The sequence below is a fragment of the Dermacentor variabilis genome, chromosome 4 (genome assembly GCF_050947875.1).
Source record: "Dermacentor variabilis isolate Ectoservices chromosome 4, ASM5094787v1, whole genome shotgun sequence".
Taxonomy (NCBI): domain Eukaryota; kingdom Metazoa; phylum Arthropoda; class Arachnida; order Ixodida; family Ixodidae; genus Dermacentor; species Dermacentor variabilis.
In genome coordinates this window covers 161768565-161788966 of record NC_134571.1, presented here as the reverse complement: position 1 = coordinate 161788966, position 20402 = coordinate 161768565, and the positions used below count along the sequence as shown (strand labels likewise).

At 45.9% G+C, this 20402-nt stretch overlaps 1 protein-coding gene across 3 annotated transcripts in view; it reads left to right on the top strand.

Moving 5' to 3' along the window:
• The window catches only part of LOC142579910 (bridge-like lipid transfer protein family member 3A), a 103758-nt gene that overhangs the window by 35554 nt on the left and 47802 nt on the right, over positions 1–20402 (top strand). For all 3 annotated transcript variants that reach the window (XM_075690582.1, XM_075690583.1, XM_075690584.1), the window contains exons 8-11: positions 4956–5051; positions 8011–8210; positions 9319–9633; positions 11625–11690. In XM_075690582.1, the coding sequence (XP_075546697.1) occupies positions 4956–5051; positions 8011–8210; positions 9319–9633; positions 11625–11690 (677 nt within the window). The remainder of the gene's footprint in view (positions 1–4955; positions 5052–8010; positions 8211–9318; positions 9634–11624; positions 11691–20402) is intronic.

Sequence of the window (20402 nt, the reverse complement as noted above, 5' to 3'; positions counted from 1 at the left end):
CTGTTTATTGTGATTTGGCTCAGCTGTGGTATGTCTGTTTCTAGCGAACATTAGGCTTACTCTGGTCATGTGCATTGTCAGAATGATTCTCATTGATTCTTTCTTTTTCGACATTGACGCAGTTTATTCCAGTCTGCACCTTTTTTTTGTCATTACTGCTGCCCTATTTGCCAATATGGCATATTTAATGCAAGCTGTCACATTAGGGTGCAGCTTCTTTTACCTTAGAAGGCTGCCTGGAACAGGTTATGTGCCAAAGGTAGTGCTTGCGATTGCTTACCTTGTGATATTTGGCTAGAAGGATAAACTATAAGTAGTCGGCAGGGAATTTCTAAAAAGTTTGTTAATCTGTTAATCTGAAGAGTTTGTTAATCTGTAAGATTTGTTGATCTGAAAAGTTCATTAATGTAGTGTTTGTAGAAAAGAGGTTTCACTGTAATTGGATAAAAGCAACTGCTTCATAAAAGCTAGAAAAGTAGAGCTGAAATAGCACAACTCCAGAGGTGTCTAATACAGGTGTCACACGGCACATTTTTGATTGCGATTGAGCCAGGTTGGGATGGAATTTCTCCGTCGCGATTGCCTTCTTTGCGCAAGCTGTGGGATGGAGCCAGTAGGGTCTTGGTTAGGGTGACTTTAGGTACGCCAGCCATGTGGAACTTGGCACGGAGTAACGTTTGTCTGTTACTTTACACACTACTTTCACAGCGCCGCAGCCACCGCTGGCGTGGCGCTGCCGCCCGCTGCTGATAATGCGCAAGCACAGCACGAACAAATAGGCTTCGCTGATGAGAGAGGGTCACTTGCTCACTCAGTGCAAGTAAGCCCCTTGAATAAAACTAAAACCAAACTTTCTTTCATCTTGCTGTCTGAGCCAGCAAGCGAGGGCAGGGGAGGAGGTCTGCGGCCTCTCTGAGCCTCCTGTTGGTGGAGTGGAGTCACGTGGTTGCGCTTGTGCCATTACCGTAGAAACAAGTGCACAAGCCTTCGCGTGCTGCTGGCTACACTTTTTCTTTTCTTCTTTTTTTTTGACATGTGCCAGCACCATGACAGTTGCTCTTGCTCATGGTACACAGCCTCAAGATCACTGTGATCGTGTATCTAGTGATCGGTGATTGTAACGATCGGCACGCTGCGCAGCGCAGTCGCTGCGATCAAAACCACCAAACTGACAGGGTGAGGAGTGAAGAAAGGCGCCGGTGGTGGAGACAAGGAGAGGCCATGAGTGCTGCTGTGAGGGTGCACCCGCTTGCCTCTGGTAACGCGCGGGCACAGCACAGTGGAAAAGGGTGCACAGGTGGTGCCATGGCATAGTTGGCTATGAAGAGGGTCGCTTGCTCACCCGGTGCAGAACATTTCACTCCGCACAAAAGGCGCAGAGCGTCGCTGTGGGTGTGCACGTGCCCCTTGACAGTTCCCTCTAATGTTGCCGCTTATTGGTATGCTTCAAGCGATCCGGTTTAAAATGCATGCGTTTGGGTTGGGATTGGAAGAAATTTCAAATAAAGCGATAATTTGAGTAAAGCGGCTTCGTTATAACGACGGTTTACTATATTGTTTACATCAAACTGTTGTAACATCCCTTTGGAAACCCCATGCAAAGGTATAGCACTGTACTACAGCACAGAATGTTTACAACGGAAGGCATGAGTAAAATACCCGCACTGTAAGCAGTGCCACACTATAACCAAAACCAGGTCCCGGCTTTAACGATGGATTAGTGCAGTCCGGATGAACTCCCCATAGAGGCAAAGCATTGAAAAGCTTGAATGCACAACACGAGATTACACATATGCTGTCTCGTAAGACGAACCTGGCAAAACTGCAGAATCAACAATGGACGTGTGAGAAGCATCACCACCTTTCGGCATCTTCCTTGCTGTGTTGTCCCCTGTGTCAGGAAGGGCCCCTTGGCATGCAGAAAGCTCCGACTAATTTCCGGTCCCCATCCTACTTTTAACTTCTCCCACGTTTGCTGCCCTCTCAATGTTGATTTTCCTTTCCCCTCTTCACGTCGCCGCCCGCCTTCGTCCCTTCAGTGTGACCTCATTGCACTGTATGTGTCATGGCATCTTCTCTCTGCAGCACCTGCTGCCGTCACCGGATGCATATGTTGCCAACAGTGTCTTTGACGCTGTGCCAAGAACGCTGCCGGCCACTTACTTTTATGCGTCCATTGCGGAGTCTTGTGAAGTGAAGCTTTCTCCAAAAGGGCTCATCCAAGAATACTGCCCTAGTGTGTATAGAAAGCACGAAAGGATGTGCGAAGACCGCACTGATTAGCCACTAGAAAGCGTGCAGATCGTTCACACGTGCAATACAGACTTTGTTTACACGTGAGCACACAAGACTCGTGACACGTTGTTCGATGGGTTTCCAGTTTCACGCGGATTGTCGTATCATGCCGACACTGCTGGTTGCTACCTTGGATGAAGACGACGTCACAGATAGTGTTGTGCTTGTGCCTACATTTACAGATGTGGTGCAAGCATTGACAAGATTTGAAGATTTGTGCTGGCGATGATGCCGTAGCTGACCTCGTTGTAGATGTGTCCGCACTTGAAAGACAGAAGAGTGGTTTGCTAGACGAGTTGGTAATGCATCCTTGGCAGCACTAAATAACATTGATGGAAGGAAAGAAAACACACACGGCTCTAGATGAAAATTTGTATGAAAACTTGCATGAAAGCTTGCTATTGCTTGAAAGATGGCTCTTGCTGCAGCGCTAAAAAAAAGTCCATAACAATTTGGCAGATTTGTTTAATCTGTAAAGGAGAAAATAAAGTATTAGCCTGCTGGTGGGCGCTGATTGCAGTACACTGTGTGCCAGATCTCTGCAATAAAACATGATTGGTATCTGCAATGCATTGTTCTTTTCGCATTTACTGTTTTGGTGGTTTTGGTTTCTGAGTCCTGAGGACTGTCAGCCTGTAGCTTAAATTGAAGCTCATCGCAACTATGTTGTGCTAAACCGTGTACAATCAAACTCTATTGAAGAAACTTCAATAGGAAAAGGTCTTCAATAGGAAAAGGTTTGTTGAAGTGAAAGTTCACTCAACTGAAATAAGTACTATGTTGCAGCTTGTTATCATGAGCTAAAGGAAACATCTTCTGTTCAAATAATATTTCAGCCCATTTATTTGTCACTCTGCTCATTTGCACGTGGATTTCCACTGCTTAGCACCTTTTTGTGGAATGCAGTAATCTTTTGCTGCACTTTTGCGCTTAGGATTGCAAATCCTTTACCCATGTGGCAACAGCATCATCAACTTTTCTGAAATACTCAGTGCACAGTCTTTTTTGCCTGAGGCCCAGCTGTTCGCTTTCCTATGCAGCCGCGATTGTTGCTGGCTCTTTATCATAGGCAGTGAGACAGCGGGATCCCAATTGCATTCACAACATCGACTTGACATTGGCCGGAGTCAGCCTATGCACGCCCATTTTTTTTTTGTCTAGGGTCAGGCACTTTCGTTTGGCGCTCATAATTAACCATCATGCGAATGCCTTGTCTTTGTTGTAAGGCTAAAGCTGTGACTATGGCTATGGCTTTAGCTATCCGTGAGCTTATCTGGGTGACCAATCCAGGGAACCTTGGTTGATCCAGTTCAAAGCTAAAATGGAGCCCTTTATTTGTCGCACGATTATAAATTGTGGCTCTCAACCTAAAAATATGCTACAAAGGTGCCGGTTGTGCTTGAAGCAATCAGTTTGATACGGGGGACATAGGATGATGCCGCAGAATATGTCTGTAGAACTGAAGGGCGTTTGCAATGCGTTCAATAGCACTTTGGGGGGGAGGGGGAGGACTTAAAATAGTTGATACAACTGTTCGTTCAGATGATGTTCATTCAGGTGGTATTTTACTTTGTTATAGACATAATTCTTGTTGGTTGGATTATGCATTTTCCTGTGGTTCCAAGACAATTATCTAATCGGGGTTCCACTGTATTATTGTGAAAATAATTTAACATTTAGAAACCATGAAGCACAAGAACATAGGCTTGATGTACTGTTCTTTTCTTAGAGCTAAACGTGTATTTGTCTGCCTCCTACCAATGCTGGCATATAATGACTGTTGGGCTCGCCTATCACTGTTTTCAGCATGCTTCTAGCATATGACTATGTACTCGATATATATAGAAAAATTCTAATGAAAAATATTTTTCACAGCATTTTCCACATTGCCATTCTATGGTCGGACAGCCTGATTGGCAGGATCTTTAAAAAGTTGCAGTGAAAGAAAATGGGTACCATAAAGATTGGTTGTCAGTCAATTCGAAACCAAAACAATGAATGAAGCAAGGCTTCCAATGTGACTTAAATTGATTTTTGCCAGAAAGGTGCTGTGAAAACACTGCACAATATGCGAGTTTGTGTTAAAGGCATCCAGCTTTGTGGTCCCCACCTCTAATGCTGCATTTTCTAGATGCAACACCGGAGGAAGATGTTACTAGAACATCTTCTGATGTAAATGATGGCTTGTGGTTTAAAAGAGCGGCCTGTATGAGGGAAAGAAAATTGCAGGTGACATAAATTCCGATGGAGTAGTAGTTTAGGCAATTTGTAGGCATAGTTGTTGGAGGTGTATCCTACGATGGACATGTTTTAGCTGGTGAGTGTTGTAGAGGTAACAAGGTGCGAGGCAGAGACGCGAACCAAAAATTGACATGAATGTTTTCAGCGGAACACTTATCCGCTTGCGTGTTCTGCGCCAGCTCACTTCATTTTATTTCCACTAAAGTGTAACTGACTAGTACTATCTGTAAAGTGACCGTGCTTTTTCCAACGAGCGCTCCTGTTGAATTCTTGCTTGTTTTGCATGCACTCTTCAAAGTATGGAAGCCAAGAAACATGCCCCAACTCAACAACCTACCAACCCACTTGCAGTTCACAGTCCCAATTACCAATTTTGCCACCCACCTTTTTGAATCTTTGTGTTTGTGCTATGTGCGCAGAGACACGATCTAATTGGGGTCCACTGCAAGGGGGTGCTGCCCTCCAGGTTCTGCTGGAGAAGCTCCTCATCGACTACTACCCCTTCCACGGAGCGGGTGAGCTTCTGCGCGTGCGTGCCGATGGCGACGAATGCATTGTCGAAATTTTAGCAAGGACATGGTAAAAGAAACGAGTTCTCCATATTGTTGCAACTGGCTGGGTAAAGACTTATAACTAAAAATAACAGTGCACTTGAAGCAAAGTCGAAGGCCAGTGATGCGACGCCTCTTCATTTGCAGCAGGCTGTTATTATTAGCCACAAATTTACCAATTTGTCCACTTTTTTTTTATTCTCTTAAGAGAATTATACAGTAAACTAGCGCTAATTTGACTTAGGTTAAATGAGTTTTTGAGGTGAAAGCCTTGAGTGCCCCATGGGTCGAAAAATCCGTTGTACAGTGTTATCGAAAAATTGACTGTCCAGTGTTATGGTACCAAAATTCAGTTGCATCAAAATTTATAATGCCACCCACAACCATTGGTGGGAGTCAAACCCACAACCTTTAGTTTTAATTAAGGCACTTGAACCCATAACCTTTGGTGGGAAGTTGTACCCTCGACCTTTGGTAGGACCAAAATTCAGTGGCACCTAGAATTGGTGGTGCCACCAATAATGGTCGAATCCACGACAACTGGTGCGAGTTGCACCCACGACCTTTGATGTTAGTTAAGGCAAAGTTAATTAAGATAGCGTAAATTAAGGCACTCGAACCGACGCCCTTTGGTGGGAAAAAACAAGTCATAGGAAGTAACAATGCATTCGAATGAGACTGTCAGTAATGTAATCAATGTCTCATGAGTGTGTAGGCTTTTGTCTTCATCCTCTTTAGCATGTGCTGAAGTGACTGTCAACTTTTTTGTTAATTTGATCCCGACCAGAGGTCGAGCCGGTGCCCATACATCTCTATGAGCCCGAACTTTCGTTATTTTGATCCTAAAATTGACCTTTGCCAGATAATTCAAACTTACTGGCCAGATGCACATTCTTGATCCCTAGAGTGATTCCAAAAGTGACCCCTTTAGTGGCAGCATGTCTTGGCGAAGCTTAGAGGACAGCGAATGCATTGAACACACATAAAAAAAATCTTACTTCTAAAACGCCTATTTTTGGACTGCCCTAGGAAGACCTTCATGCAATAGCTCACAATCTCTGATTACGGTATTTACCCAATTCTAATGTACACTTTTTCTTGCTTTTGAAGATTATTGGGCCGCAAATGGCCTGCATGGTGCAATCAGATAATCAGTTGTCCTTGATCTGCGACATTTTGTACCATTTGACATTATGTACTATGCAACTACAATTTCTGGGTAGAAAGTTACGTCAAATCATGCAACATTGTGCTTCCAGTATGTGACTACTATGTTTTGGTAGCCACCAAACGAGTGAAACGACACGCTTCTGTGACCAGCAACCATGGCGCGCAGGCATTCACTCATTTGGTGGCTAATAGGCTTATAACTGCGAAACTTTCAGAATAATAATTACGTGATGTTTTGTGCCATAAAAGTGTGAGACTTCATGTTACTTTAAGTTACATGGCACGTACCTATATCTTTCACTTGTGTCGTGCACTATTTTTGGTCGCTAAGGCAAGCAATGAAGGAAGTCTCTCTAGCCTTTGTAGTGCTAGCTGCTTCGCATGAAATCGAGTACAGTCAAGGCATATGTTATCAGTGCTACCAAGTCTATGAAAATTTTCGTAGATCTAGGGATTTTAAGCTTTGTTTAAGAAAAAATGGAAATTGGTATAAATCTAGGGAAGCTTAGTGCTAAGGGTACACTAACATCTCAGACATGCACAATATGCGTGCTACAAGCCGGCTGTGTCGACGCCACTGCTGCAATGCCATGATGGCATGTGGGACAGGTTGTGTGGCAGCATGCTTTGATGTCAGCTACCACAAGTTACATTTGCATTAACATGCGAAGTGTGACTTATGGTCGTATCGTAGTGCAGTGAATGTATCTCGCCAGGTAAACGACAAGGTATAGTTGCCTGCTGTTCATTAACGAAGCACTGCTACGGCATCATTGTCTAACGTACCTCTAGCTGTACCATTGATTTCTGTGCATTTCGATTAAAATACCTATCCATGACTGGCACGGAAAACATATGTTGCGGTAACAAACAAAGCAGCAAAAGCAAATTTCAGTGTAAGGAGACGCACATATTTAGCATGGAGCGCAACAAGCAGGTTGTGACACTGAGCATCCAACTGTGCAAACATGCACTAAACTCTACCAGGAACTACCACAATACTTCAGAAACTCTTAAACAATATTTTATTTGAAGTTGAGTAGAAAGTTAAACTATTTAAAACCTCTTCAGTAAAGCTTGTTACTGCTGCTTCGCAGTTATATTGAACATTAAAAAACTTATTTAGAGCTGTCCTTGCTGTGAGTCACACTGAGGTTCGTAATTTCTGTTTGAATCTACAATAATAACAGTCTGTTTTTGTGCACCAACAGCCCTTTCTTTTCATTTTCGGTACAGGCTTGTAAATTGAAGTATCTGTTGTAAAGTATTGAAGGTCATGGAGATAGCTTTTGTGAATGTAGGCGTGGGGCCACCCCTTCTGCATTTGTCCACCTCTTTTTGGCTTTTGACTTTGGGAGCCCTGTTGAGATCAACGACTGGCAACAACCTTGACATGGCAATAGTGATCTTTCTGCACCACGTATTACATTCTGCAAAGTGATTGTTTTCAGTGGTGACAAAGGCTAAGTAGGTGCCACCACCGGATGATGACGCGGTGGTCCATCATAGTTTTCGGGAGTAACCAACTGCATTTTGGACGCAACAAACTTTCAAACAGTAAGCTAATACACGTGACCTTGTGGAAGTTAGATGGGGCTGGTGTTCCAGAGTGTAAGAGCCGGGAAAACGCAACAGATTGGAATGTATCAGCGTGGTTCTATCGTATTGTATAGGCATAGTTTGGCACAAGACTGCGTGCACTAAACAACTGCTACACGTGTTAATCTTGCCCATTGCCTTCCGCACGATGCAGCGAGCTCCCGCAACCAGTGGCTCAAGTACAGCGAGCCCACGTCGGGGCGGCAGACCTGGGTGCAGCAGATGCTCTCCCATTGGGCAGAGGGCGGCCCATCATCTTCATCCACGCCAGGAAGCACCCCGTCGTCACGTGACTGGCGCACACTCATGTCCAGCTGCCTGCTCGTGCGGCTCGAAGAGTTCTCCATGCAGCAGGTAGGGGGGGGGGGACTGTCTCGCATTTCGTGTGGTGTGTAGCAGGTGCAACGTAAACTGCACTACGTATGGTAAATGTCTGTAAATTCCTACGCGTATAAAACTGTTCACAATATATTCACAAAGAGGGAACGTTCGCGGAGCCCAGCCAGGTTGCGTCCACTTTTCGTCGTCTTCAGGGCCATCATCGTTCCCTTCTTCGCCTCATCATAACAATGTGCCTCTGAGATGGGAAAATTTAGTGTCATTCACAGGCTGCCACATGAAAAGATGAGGAGGTGTGCTCGTGGACCAACGGGTAGCTTACGATCGTTGTGCAGTTTGTTTCTCAAAATGGCAGTAAAATTTTTTTTGAGTGGCAGTGCACTTGAGAAGCACTCGGACAGAAATGGCTGTGAGTGAGTGGAGCTCAAGCTTTCCACTCACTTCTGCATTCATAACTGACTAAAAGAGGGCTTGTTTCATGGAAGCCATCCAGTGCTGACGAAGAACACATTAAAAAGACAGTGCTGGGGCTGCGGTCACAAGAAAAAGTGGCAATAGGGAGACAGAGTGCCACGTATTGACTATGAAGCAGAATTGTATACCGTCCATTTAGTCAGTGTCTTTCAATCTGATTTTGTCAGAACTGCCAGAGCTTGCATACCTCATGCCGGCATTCTAATGTCGTAGTGTGAGTATCATTGCATACTCAGTACAGTTCATCACAGTGAAGCCTGTGTGCAGGATTGCCAGAGTGATCGAACTGAATGTTCATACATTCTATGTCTAAGTTGTTTCATATAAAGAGTATCAGAACAGCCACCTGCTCAATGTATTATACACTGCCTTGCTCCCTACATCACAACACAGACGTATATTCCACAGCTATACTAGCTAGCTACCTAGCTGTCCACGCATTATACACAAGAAAACTGACTGCATTGTAATGTTGATGCTTTCAAAGTCCCCTTTATGTTCAAGAATTTGTCAGCGAAGGTAGTTGTATCTGTGGCTCTTCCAGGTTTTCGGCTAGCCCATGCTCTATTGAAACGTGTTTGTTTCTTGCGTCTAAGGCATTTGACTGTAGGCTGACGTTGTTCTTGTTGCATCTTTTGTCTCGTATCAGGTATGCATGGCAGGGCGTAGTCATCGCCGCCCATTCCTGGCATCAGAGGGTGCCACCGTGCTGCTTCCTGGGGAGGCCCTGCACCTTGAACTGACCCACTACTACGCACGGCCCTCGCCAGCCACGACGCCCGTCACGGCCAACGGCCATGTCAGGAGTCCGGGTTCTGGCAAAGGCAGCACCGTGTCTTCGTTCACTGTGGGCTCTGTGCTCGAGCCACATCTGTTTGCCTACTTGGGGCCTACTGCATTACGTCTGGACTTTCCCACGGTGCTCTGGGCGCATGCTTTCCTGCACAGCGTTCACAAGTGCACGGTGCGTTTGTGTATTCTGTCTGTGTTGCAGCAAAGGCTAGTTCTGTTTGTTTGAAGGGGTTGAAAGGATAAAACAAAACATGTCAGTTATAGTAGTGTTCATGCCATTGGTATAAAGGATAACTGGCTGAGTTTGTATGAGTAAATTTTTGCAGGTGCCTAAACAAAGGTGATACACATCGAGTGATACAGCACGGTGGGGTGAACACTTGCAAGTTATGTTTAGTGAACAGCCGTAAGGAATATACTGTAGATCCCTGTTCACACTTTCGGAAAAAAAAAACGCGAAAAAATGTGCGAACAGGGAGAGCATACAATCCGAAGTCACTAAAAGATTCAGCAGACTCATCTGTAGTTTACGTCTACAAAATGTGAATTGTTGTGCAAATATCTGGCGGCATGACATGCCAACGAGCTGGTTAAGGCCAAGCGACCCAGGACACGCGTTGTTGTTTTTGAGGCTTTGGCAAGTGCCGTCGTGTTAAGGGAAAGCTTATAACCACCTGGCTCTCTGGTTTTCAAATTTGTAGTCCTCCCTCAAGGCCTGTAATTCGGTGTCAGTATGCACACATTCTTCCTGGTTATTCAGTACATGTCAGTTGTGAGTCTGCAGCCATGAGTGTGTTCTATTTTCTCTTTCGCTTTCGTCCTTGTACAGCTACAGAAATGAGGCATTCATTGCATCATGCCTTTGAGGTACAGTCGCTGACCGTTTATTCGGACCTCACGGGGACTGCTGAAATGTCCGAATAAACAGGTGTCCGAAAAAGCAGATTAAGAAAAAAAAATGAAATCCTTTATTTCCACGCACTTATTCGCACTCGGCAGTAGGCTTGAAGAAATCGTGAATGTGCCGTTGCACGCTGTTCCGTTTACGCGCAAGCAGATAAGCCTGAATCTTGGAGAGGGTCGTACGGTCACTATAGGCTGCTGAAAGCACAGTCACTATTTGTGCACGCTCCGCATGTGACGGCAGCGTAGCACATGGTGCGTCATCTTCCGACTCGGAGTCATCATCCGGTGGTGCAGCAGAAACCTGACAAATGATCTCGCCGTCGTTGAGTTCTACGCTTGTCAATACAGCAGTGTCAGCACCTGTGAAACTGTCAAATGAGACGGTGTCCGGAATCACAATGCAACCACTGCGCAGGTCTCGGCAGAACATTTTCCGCGTCAGTAGGGAGCACATCGGAAGGCGACAAATCTTAGGCCTCCCGGCACCCGCTTGCTGGCATTCCCCAGCGAAGTCTGCGCGGGCACTGTCGCCACCATGAGACACTTGACGCAATGTTTCCGTACGCCACGTTAGATCACCAAAACCTCGACACAGCACACAAAGCAAACACCACCGTGCCAACACCAGTCACACAAACGAAAAACGTGGCCTGCTCGCAGCGTCGTATGCGAAGAAACAAATCAGCTGCTGGATTGTCTTGACACGACTTACTAAGCTGAAACCGGAACTGCTGTACGGCCACTCTATCGAACCAGGCAGAAACGATGATGATGAGCGGGGATTTCCAGTAGCGCCACTTCGTGGGGCAGCAAGGAGGCTCTGTTCAAAACAAAAATGGCGTTGAGCAAGTCGAACTATGCGCCGGTCATAGTCGGTGCATGATGCTCTCGATCGAGTTGGCTCGAGGAGTGTCCGAAAAATCTGACGAGAGGTTGCAACGTGTCCGAACTTTCGGCAGTCGTTATACATTATGGTCTATGGGGAGAATGACGGTGCTGCGAAGCTGACCGAATAATCGGGCATGTCCGAATTTTTGGAGTCCGGAAAATCGGTCGGCGACTGTAATTGAGAGAACTGCCCGCTGCATTTACATGAGGTTTCGTTCCCAGCTGCAATCTCTGTGATAGAACATACAAGGAATGTCCTCGTGTGGGAATTTTTCTGATGAGGTGTAAAAACAGCCGAGCCACTTTCATTAACTCTGTTGCAGGATCGCATTGAGTAATCTTCTGTTCTGTCTTGGTTCACGTGTGCAGGCGCACCTGTCCTGTGCGAATGAAGTGTCACCTCTTGCTGTGCGAGTTGAAATGATCCTGCCAAAGGTAAGAATCATCTTGGCGCTAAGGAAGACAGTACCTAAAAAATCTTAGCTGTGAAAGTACAACTGTCAGTAAACTTTGTTATTCAACATTGACCAATTAATGCAAGTCCTTGGAGTCGGGAATGTCTGTGCTATAAGTGGTACTGCACTGTAGCCAAAACAACAATATTAAAACCCTGCATGCGTGCAAAACATAAACCAAGCAGCTGCATGTACGAATCTGTTGAAGCAAGTGACCAGTATGTGCACATCTTTTTAGTTTTATTGCGATAACAATGATATGGATGCTCCAGGCAATCTGCCGTTGGCATTGTCGTGAGGTTCTGTATGAAGTGTAACGGCAATAAAATCGTCACAGCACGCTTTGTTCTGTCGCATGCAAAGCTCTAGGGTGGGGGGAGGGGTGGGAAGGGCGCATTCTACACTGGAGCGGCCCTGGTAGCCATGGGCGACTGCCCAGGCCACTGTCTCTTGAAAGCTCTCTGCGATGGGGACAGAGTCCGCCGCATGCTGTTTTCATGGCTTAGTTCTCGTTGATACGGGTATGAAGGTCGATTCACTCGCTGCTGCTGCTGCTCTTCCTCACACTCATGTTTTGACAGCCAGTGTGCATGGTCACTGAGTGGATAAAACTACTATCCTTACTTCGGATAGCTGTACGCTAATTTGCTATCACAGTAGATGCTTCACCTTCCGGGCGAAACTGCGACTTTTTTTTTTTATTGCTATAGGCTCGAGACATCCTAGGACTGGCATCTACAGGTGGTCGTTACTGAAGCAGATATGTGAACTCCGACAAATAATGCTAACAAGAAAAGCATTTATCATAAAACACAGTTGAGTGTTCTTTTAAAAAAAAAATAACATTTGTATAAAAGTGGCCCCTTTTCGGACACCCTAGGGACCGTAAAAACGTCAGAAAAGTCGGAGAGTCCGAAAAAAAACCAATGCATGCCTTCAACTGCACTCAAGAGCTCAAATTGTTACAGCCACGTCCGTAGTTGCTTTGAAGGCCTGCCTGTACAATTATTAGGTGTCTCGGTGCTCGTGATCTGACATAAAATGGCTGGTGTGCGTGTGTGTAATTAGGGACATTTTATTTCCCGTGACAGTGGCTCCTTTGAACTCTTGATATGCTTCACTGCAATGCATTGCGTATACTTGACTGTGTAGCAAATCTGTATTGCGGCGAAGCTGACTTTCGAAAACCAGCATTCTGCAACAGTTTAAGGCATCTCGGTGCTCGTACTGTGACAGGATGCGCGCATATAATTAAGGAACACATTTTTATGTCTCGTGACAGTAGCCCCTTTACACTTCACCGCAATACATTGTGTATGCTTAACCGTGTAACACTGCTGTATTGTGGTGAGGCTGACTTTCGGGAACCAGCATCATGCAACGTTTTTAAGGGGGGATGCTAGGCTCAAGAGTCAACTTTTGAACTACTGCATCAATTTTTATCAAATTTTCAGCGACTGTTTATAATCTGCTCATTAGAATATATTCAAAGTTTCAATGCGCTAGCTCAAACAGACAAAGTTATAGCTCTCATATTCAGCAATCATGTGTCTCAGCTTAGGAAAACTATCATTTCAAAAATAATGGAGATATATCAACTGTTTGTAATTAGATATCTTCTAGATGGTTCATAGTGCAAGATAAGACCGCTCGCATGCTTTTTATGCAATTTCTGTAAAGATGTCATCAATCTAAAAACAAAGTTCAATTTTTTTGTTGTCATTACATGTCAGACATCTCAAAATATTTTCTGTTAGAAACTATTTAGCACCCTAAAAAGTATCTTATCTTGTTCCTGAGAAAATTTCAGTCTAGAAACCACCTTGAAAGCATCTTTTGGCAATGTAGTTTAGAAATGATTGTTTTCCTAACGGTTTTGTTTCCCCAAAAAGTGCAAACTCAGAAAAATGAGTTCGAAGATTTGAGAACATGCTATTTTATTTTGTGGTAAAAAAAAAATTAAAGTGCCCTGCTCCATAGGTCGGGCCCTCATCTTCAACGCGACGCTGTTCTGTGGCAATTGCTTCAAGCCTTCTTTTCTTAACTTTAGAGCTGTCCATCGCCCTTGCCTTCGCTCGGGCAATGCTTTGATGGGTTGCTTGTTGGACGTGCTTCATCGTCTGGACTCCATGTTCTAGTTCCAGCTTGTCAAATACTCTCTTGATGCCACGTGCACCCTCATTAAATTCTAGTACAGCCAAGGCTGCTGCAGTCTCCACGGTTCTCAGGGATGCGAATTGGGTCTTCGGGCACTTCTTCCACACTAGCGCATTGAAAGACTCGTTTGCATTCTGTGTCTGCATTCTTGAGCATCGTGCAAGGAGCTCTGGCTTACTAAGCCGGTTGTAGAGAGGCACAAGCTCTTTTGCAACGTCTCTGCTGAAAGCTGGACGATGGGGTCTTGGCACTGATGGCTTACCAGCTTCAACTAGGGCTTTGTGCCGATTGTAGTGGCACCATGAGTCCTCACCATGTGGACAAGCGTCATGTCGTGGGACTTCGTCCGTCGAGTAGGAATGAAAAAGTGTCGCAAATACTCCTCGTTGCATTTTTGTCACATTTGGAGCATTTTCTTTCAGGGCAGATGCATAGTAAGCAGTGAGTTTTTTTACCACGCTTTGCGTCAGCTTCCCCTTGCCTCCTAGACCTTTTGTTGTTTTCTTTAGTTTTTCAGTTCCAGCATAAACACGTTTTGCGACATGATTTATGCAGTCTTCCTTCACAATCTCTTTATCATACAGCTGCAGGCTGGAGACATGCAGGAATGATTTGCTGTCGCCATCACAGAGCACTGTGGTGTATTGCATGTTGTGAAGCTCCTTAGAGCGACTGAATATTATGCCTGCAGCTTCAACTTCCATGGCATTCGACGATCCACTGAAGTTCTTCTGGCAGACCTCACTGTGTGCTTTTTTCCAATCTTGATGTCCATCCTCACCTTCTTTGGGACCATAGTTGCAGCCATGGCAATAGTTGCATTGCACAGAAAAATCCAGCACCAACCCAGTTTCCAGCTCGATAGCAATGCCGAGCCCAAAGTGTGAGGTGTGGCCGCGTTTATGCCAAGTTCCGTCATAACTTACACACACGTCCAAAAGTTGAGTGGAGCCAGCAACGGAGTTGATTGCCCTCACAGCGGCTCCGGCTTCACGCATGGCATCAGGCGCAGCTTCCATAGCGGCTCTGTGCACCTTCTCCGCTACTGTCTGGTATGTTTTGTGGTGCATGGGCATTGGCGCGTCCATACCCGCAAAAAAGTTTGCCATGGTTTTGTAGTTCATGCCGCAGTTACGGCTTGCAACCACGAGGCGCAATGAAAGCTCAGGCTGCCGACTGGACTTCACAGGTGGAGCATGCGTGGCCTTCTTGACTTCACCACACCATCTACACATCACGACAAACTCCAGATTCACACCCGCACCGATTTCTTCCAAGTCCAACGACTGTCCGTGACAATGCGGGCACAGAAGCGATGTTACCACCGCCTTGATGGCTGTAACTTTTACAAAACGGTAGCCGCTGGGCTCCGGCGTTTCCTCGCTTTCGTCGGCAGGACCCTGGCAAAGTAGCGCGACCTTCCTTTCAAATGTCGTCAATTGGCACTCACCACCATCAGCAGAACCAGTAGACATTTCCATAGGTGACGAACCACCATCGGAGCTTGTAGGGTTCGCATCAGCCGCCGGCAGCAGGCTTGGGCTTGGCGAACGCACAGGCAGACGCTCACTTGCTGGCGGTCGCCCAGTGCTGTTTAGGCCTTTCGCTTTCGTCGTGCGTTTTCGCTTCCCGAAGCTTTTCCGTGTCGAAGCCTTCGTTGCGGGCATCTTCGGGTCACACCACCGGCCACCCGATGATCGCAATAAGCTCACAGAAGGAAGATATAGCAACACATAGCAAGCGTCGAGCGCAACCAAAGCAGGAACGACTCCAAATGGCGCGAAAACAGCGTTGGGTGGTCACGTGGTACATTTCCGCCAATCCGAGCTCCTGTTTCGGTTTGCCACCCACTGCTTCGGTTCGAGCTCCTGTTTCGGTTTCTGCGGCCAGTAATATGCCTTTCTTTTTTAGTTCTTCGATAGTTGCCTTGCATAGTCTCGATGGAAAGTATTCCGTCACTAAACAGCGCGAAAAACAAACTTTCTATCACAGGCATTCACTTCACGTTCGGTTTTTCGCCCGCACCGCGGCCACGTCTTGAAAAGAGCGTTCACAGACGCCTTCGACGGCAAATGCGCCCCACCGCGTCGTGAAAAAAATTCATTTTCTTCTTTTCTACTTCTCCGATAACAACCAAACCTGGTGAGAATATTCTTCATTAAACCAGCAATCCAAAACAACTCAAGCTTTAAAACCCATTTTTTTTCCGAAAATCGGTATTTTAGCCCCGCATCCCCCCTTAAACCCTTGCCATGTTTTTCTGTGCTTCACGTCATCGGCGAGGATGACAAAGGCGGAATCGGCACCATTGCTGATAGCAGCACATATTCAAAGTGCAGATGCGGTGTATGTCTTTTATTCAGCCACAAAGAACATTTACGTTCATCAGGACTACTGCTTAGACTGAACCGCAGTGATGGCAGCTTTCCACACATGTACGCAAGAAGCTTCCACCACCTCATCAAGCCTTAATAATAACTTTCTGCTCCTTCGCATTGGTCTCATTGTAAACAACGCTCCTTCCTGTGTGGGAGCCGAAATGCCTTTTATTTTTTACAATGAAGCTTAGCCTCTAGTTGGTCAGGATTTTTCGTGGCGTGCTCACCGAAGAAACAGCAGCGGACAAAGAGGTGTGTGTTTGAGTTTCCACATAACAGAATGTTTTCTCGCATATTCAAATTGCACTCCAACACTATCATGTCTGCAGGTGTGTAAGTTGTACTTCATGAATTTACTGATGCATTTTGCGTTGAGAAATAACGCACTTGTGCCAGGTGCAGGGCCTACTACAATGAGGTACTGCCACCTAGTGGCTGCGACCACTCAGACAAACCTCAAATGGCAGCTGCAAAAAGACTTTGTGTTTCAGTTTTCATGTAGCAGATTTATGTTTTCTCGTATATTCAAATAACAGTCCGAAGCTATCATGTCGGCACCTTGTGTGTAAGTCGTACTTTATTGCGTTTTCTGATGCCGTTTGCTTTTAGACAGTAATTTGGTTGAATAAGACACTTGTGCTTGGCAAAAGGCTTAGAAAAATGAAGATGTATGCTACACTTCCGCACACATGCGTGTGCACGTGATGTGCATTGCTAGTCGTGGTGCTTGTGTAACATTGTCTAATGTGATTTGGGGTGGTGGTACTTGTCTAATGTCTGCACCAGCTTCACAGTACATCCACTTTCACGGGACAGAATGGCAGTGGATTTTTTTTATTACTAAATGCTCTTTTTTTTTGGTAGGCATTCTCTTTTATCATTGTGCCTTTTCCCACCCAGATAGAATTCTGTAAAACCCTGGATTTCTTCTACCAGTATACCACTTACAAAGTTGGTAGGTGTTCGCAGTACAGTCGAACCCGGATATATCGAATCTAAAGGAGATTACAAAAATGTACGATATATAGGTAATTCGGTGTATAAAATAAACATCTTATGCAAACATTTTCAAGGACATTTTGCAGCTGCTCGATGGATACAGTAATTCGTTATATGTCGGTTCGATATACAGTAGATCGTCGTTAATATGTTCCCATTACTTAAGTTTGCCCGGGGGCAAAGTTCGCAATCGAGAACACAAGAATTGACCAATATATTTGCACTCATATTTTGCTGGTTCCTACGTTCCCAGAACACACAATTTTTCGGCATCAATGTTCAGTAAATTGGCATACTGCATGATATGTTTTCCGGCCCCTAGACCCCATGTAAACTAGAAAAGTGCTAGGCACATGCGATTGAGAACAGTATATAGCTGCCCACCATGACAGCTTCACCGCAATACTTGGCCACCCATCTCATGTGAAAGTGCTGGAACACACTCAGGTTTTCATTTTGGCACCAACAAATCTTCACTGGGGCCACCGCACGTGGCACTCACAGCTGTTCCCACCATACCTATTGTGATAAGCGTCTTCACCTATTTGTTTTACAGTGTGGGGTGCGAAGTGCCATTAGTAGGCGTGCTGCATGCTTTTAGTAGGTGATAATCCAAATGTGCCACCGTTTCCTGTTGCAGGGAATGGAATGTAGGCATCACGTTTCACTTCAGCGGCATCTGGCGTCGTCCACCAGCTTGATTTTGTTTCGGTTTTCCATCACCCTCTTAAAACACCATGCAATAGGAAAACAACAAACCGCATCTCGGGCCGCCAGAATACCACCAACTCGATGCCCATTGGTGTCTCATGCCGCAAGGATCGACACGACGCTTTGCATTATGTAGATGTCAACAATAGTTGAGTCTGTCAAATTTTTTTACTTCGGATCGTACGCTTTCCAAGTTTGTACGTTTTTCTCACGATTTTTTCCAAAATATAGGAACGAAGTTATAGTGGAAATGTAGTGGAAGTGTAGTGGAAATGGAAACGTCTGAAGCATCAACTGTCACAACGATGGGAAGGTGCGGTTGAAACATGCGTACTACTGGGTGTGATGCAAGTACGTCTTTAATCGCTTGAAAGCTGCATTCAGTATCCCGATCCCAGACAAAGGCTTGTCCTTGCCTTAGGAGTTTCCTTAGCGATTCCACTACGTCGGCATACTGCGGGATAAATTTAGCTTAATATACCGTGAGGCCCAGAAATGAATGTAGAGCCTTTTTGGCCTTAGGCTGTGGTGACTCCACGATTGCCTGAATTTTACTATCCATCGGCGAAATGCCGTTTGCGGAAATCTTATGTCCTAGGAAAGTTAATTCTGGGACACTGAATACGCACTTGTGGTTAAGCTGCATGCCTGCATTACTTATCCTAGACAGGACAGTTTGCGAATTTCTGTCGTGGTCACGTTGAGTGTGACCTCATACAAGAACATCATCAAGGTAGCAAAAGGTGCCTGGACAGTCTTTTAAAACAGATGACATGATCTGCTGGAAAGCGGATGGCGCAGGTGCCAAACCAAAAAACATTCTTGAAGCGAAAGAGACCGAAATGAGTGATGAAAGTAGTAAGCTCACGGCTTTTCTCGGACAATAAAACCTCATGATAAGCGGACTGCAAGTCCAACTTACTGAAAACAGTAGCACCAGCGAATTGATACAACAGTTCGTCAGCCCTCGGTAGTGGAAAGGCGTCGATGACGATAGGTTTGTTGGGTCTTTAAAGTCGATGCAAAGTCGAATAGAATTGTCCTTCTTCCGAACGACAACGAGCGGAGAAATCTACTCGGACGCAGTGACAGGTTCGATGATATCAGCTGATTCCAGCCGTTGCAGCTTGGCTGAGACTTGCTCCCGGAGAACCAGAGGTAGAGGATGCAGTTTCGCTGAGACTGGTTGCACTGAAGGTCGGAAACGAACGTCGTGGTTGAAGCCTTTTACAAGTCCTAATTGTCTTGAGAACAGATGGGTGAACTCCACTGGGGCATTGTGTAGAAGAGACAGAAGCTGGACGCTTGGGCCAGCTGGAAGTCTTGATACTTGTTGACATGTGAGCGAAGACCCCTGAATGCCAATGCCCAAAGCTTGAATGGCGTCTAAGCCCAGAAGAGAAGTGCCTTGGTTCATGACGTGATGTGTCACTAGTGCAGCCTTGTTGCGATACTTGACGAGCACGGAGAAACGTCCTGAATGCAGAATTTCTTGCTGCGAATAATTCTTCAGTCGAATACTCGAAGGAGATAATGGAAAAACCTTGAATTGCTCTTCGTATAGGGAGCTGGTTCATCAGCGGTATCGTAGCTCCTGTGTCCACGAGCAACTTAAGTGTAGTATTCGCAATGAGGACTTCAGCGCGAATTGTTGCCGGACAGGAATTCCGTGCTTGAATTGTAAGCACAAATGGGACTGTAGTGGCTGATTCTGTATCAGCGGTAATGGAAACAAGCTGCATTCGAGCAGGAGATTGTCGCTGCATTGGGTTCCTCGAACGGCAAACCGCAGCGTAATGTCCCACTTTTCCACACGCACGGCAGGTAACGTGCTTTGCTGGACAGGCTAGATCGGATGCGATGTGGTGAGGTGAACCACATCGGTAACAATGGGGTGCGAACTCTCGACTGGCTTCGCAGAGTTCGGGCCGGGCATCACGTCGGCCAGCCGCTCGAGGATGCGACTGTCCGCCATGCCGTTGATCGCCATCTAGAAGGCGCCGGGTCGAGGGAGAAGGGGGGCGGGGACCGCATCTTGTGCGCCCGGGCGAGGAAGGAGATGGCTGGCGATGCCATCTTGGTGTTGCGTCGAGACGCAACGAACAGATGAGCTGTTGAAGACTTAAAGTTCCCTGTCAACTTGCTCCACGCTTCGTCCGATTTTCTCGGCTTTCTTGAGCGTGAGGGACGATGCTTCGTAGAGTAGCCTTTCTCGTATTCTTGTTGATGCGACGCCTTGGACGATTTGGTCGCGAAGGGACTCGTCGTGCCAAGCGCCGAATGCACAAGCAGGCGCTAGCCTTTGTAGCGTGGTGACGAAGTCCTGAAAGGCTTCCCCACGGAGTTGCTTCCTGTCCTGAAAGATAATGCGGTGCACCAGGGGATTGGCGCTTTCTGCATAGTGCTGGTCGAAGATGCGAATAATGTCTTCGAACGTAGTAGCCGTC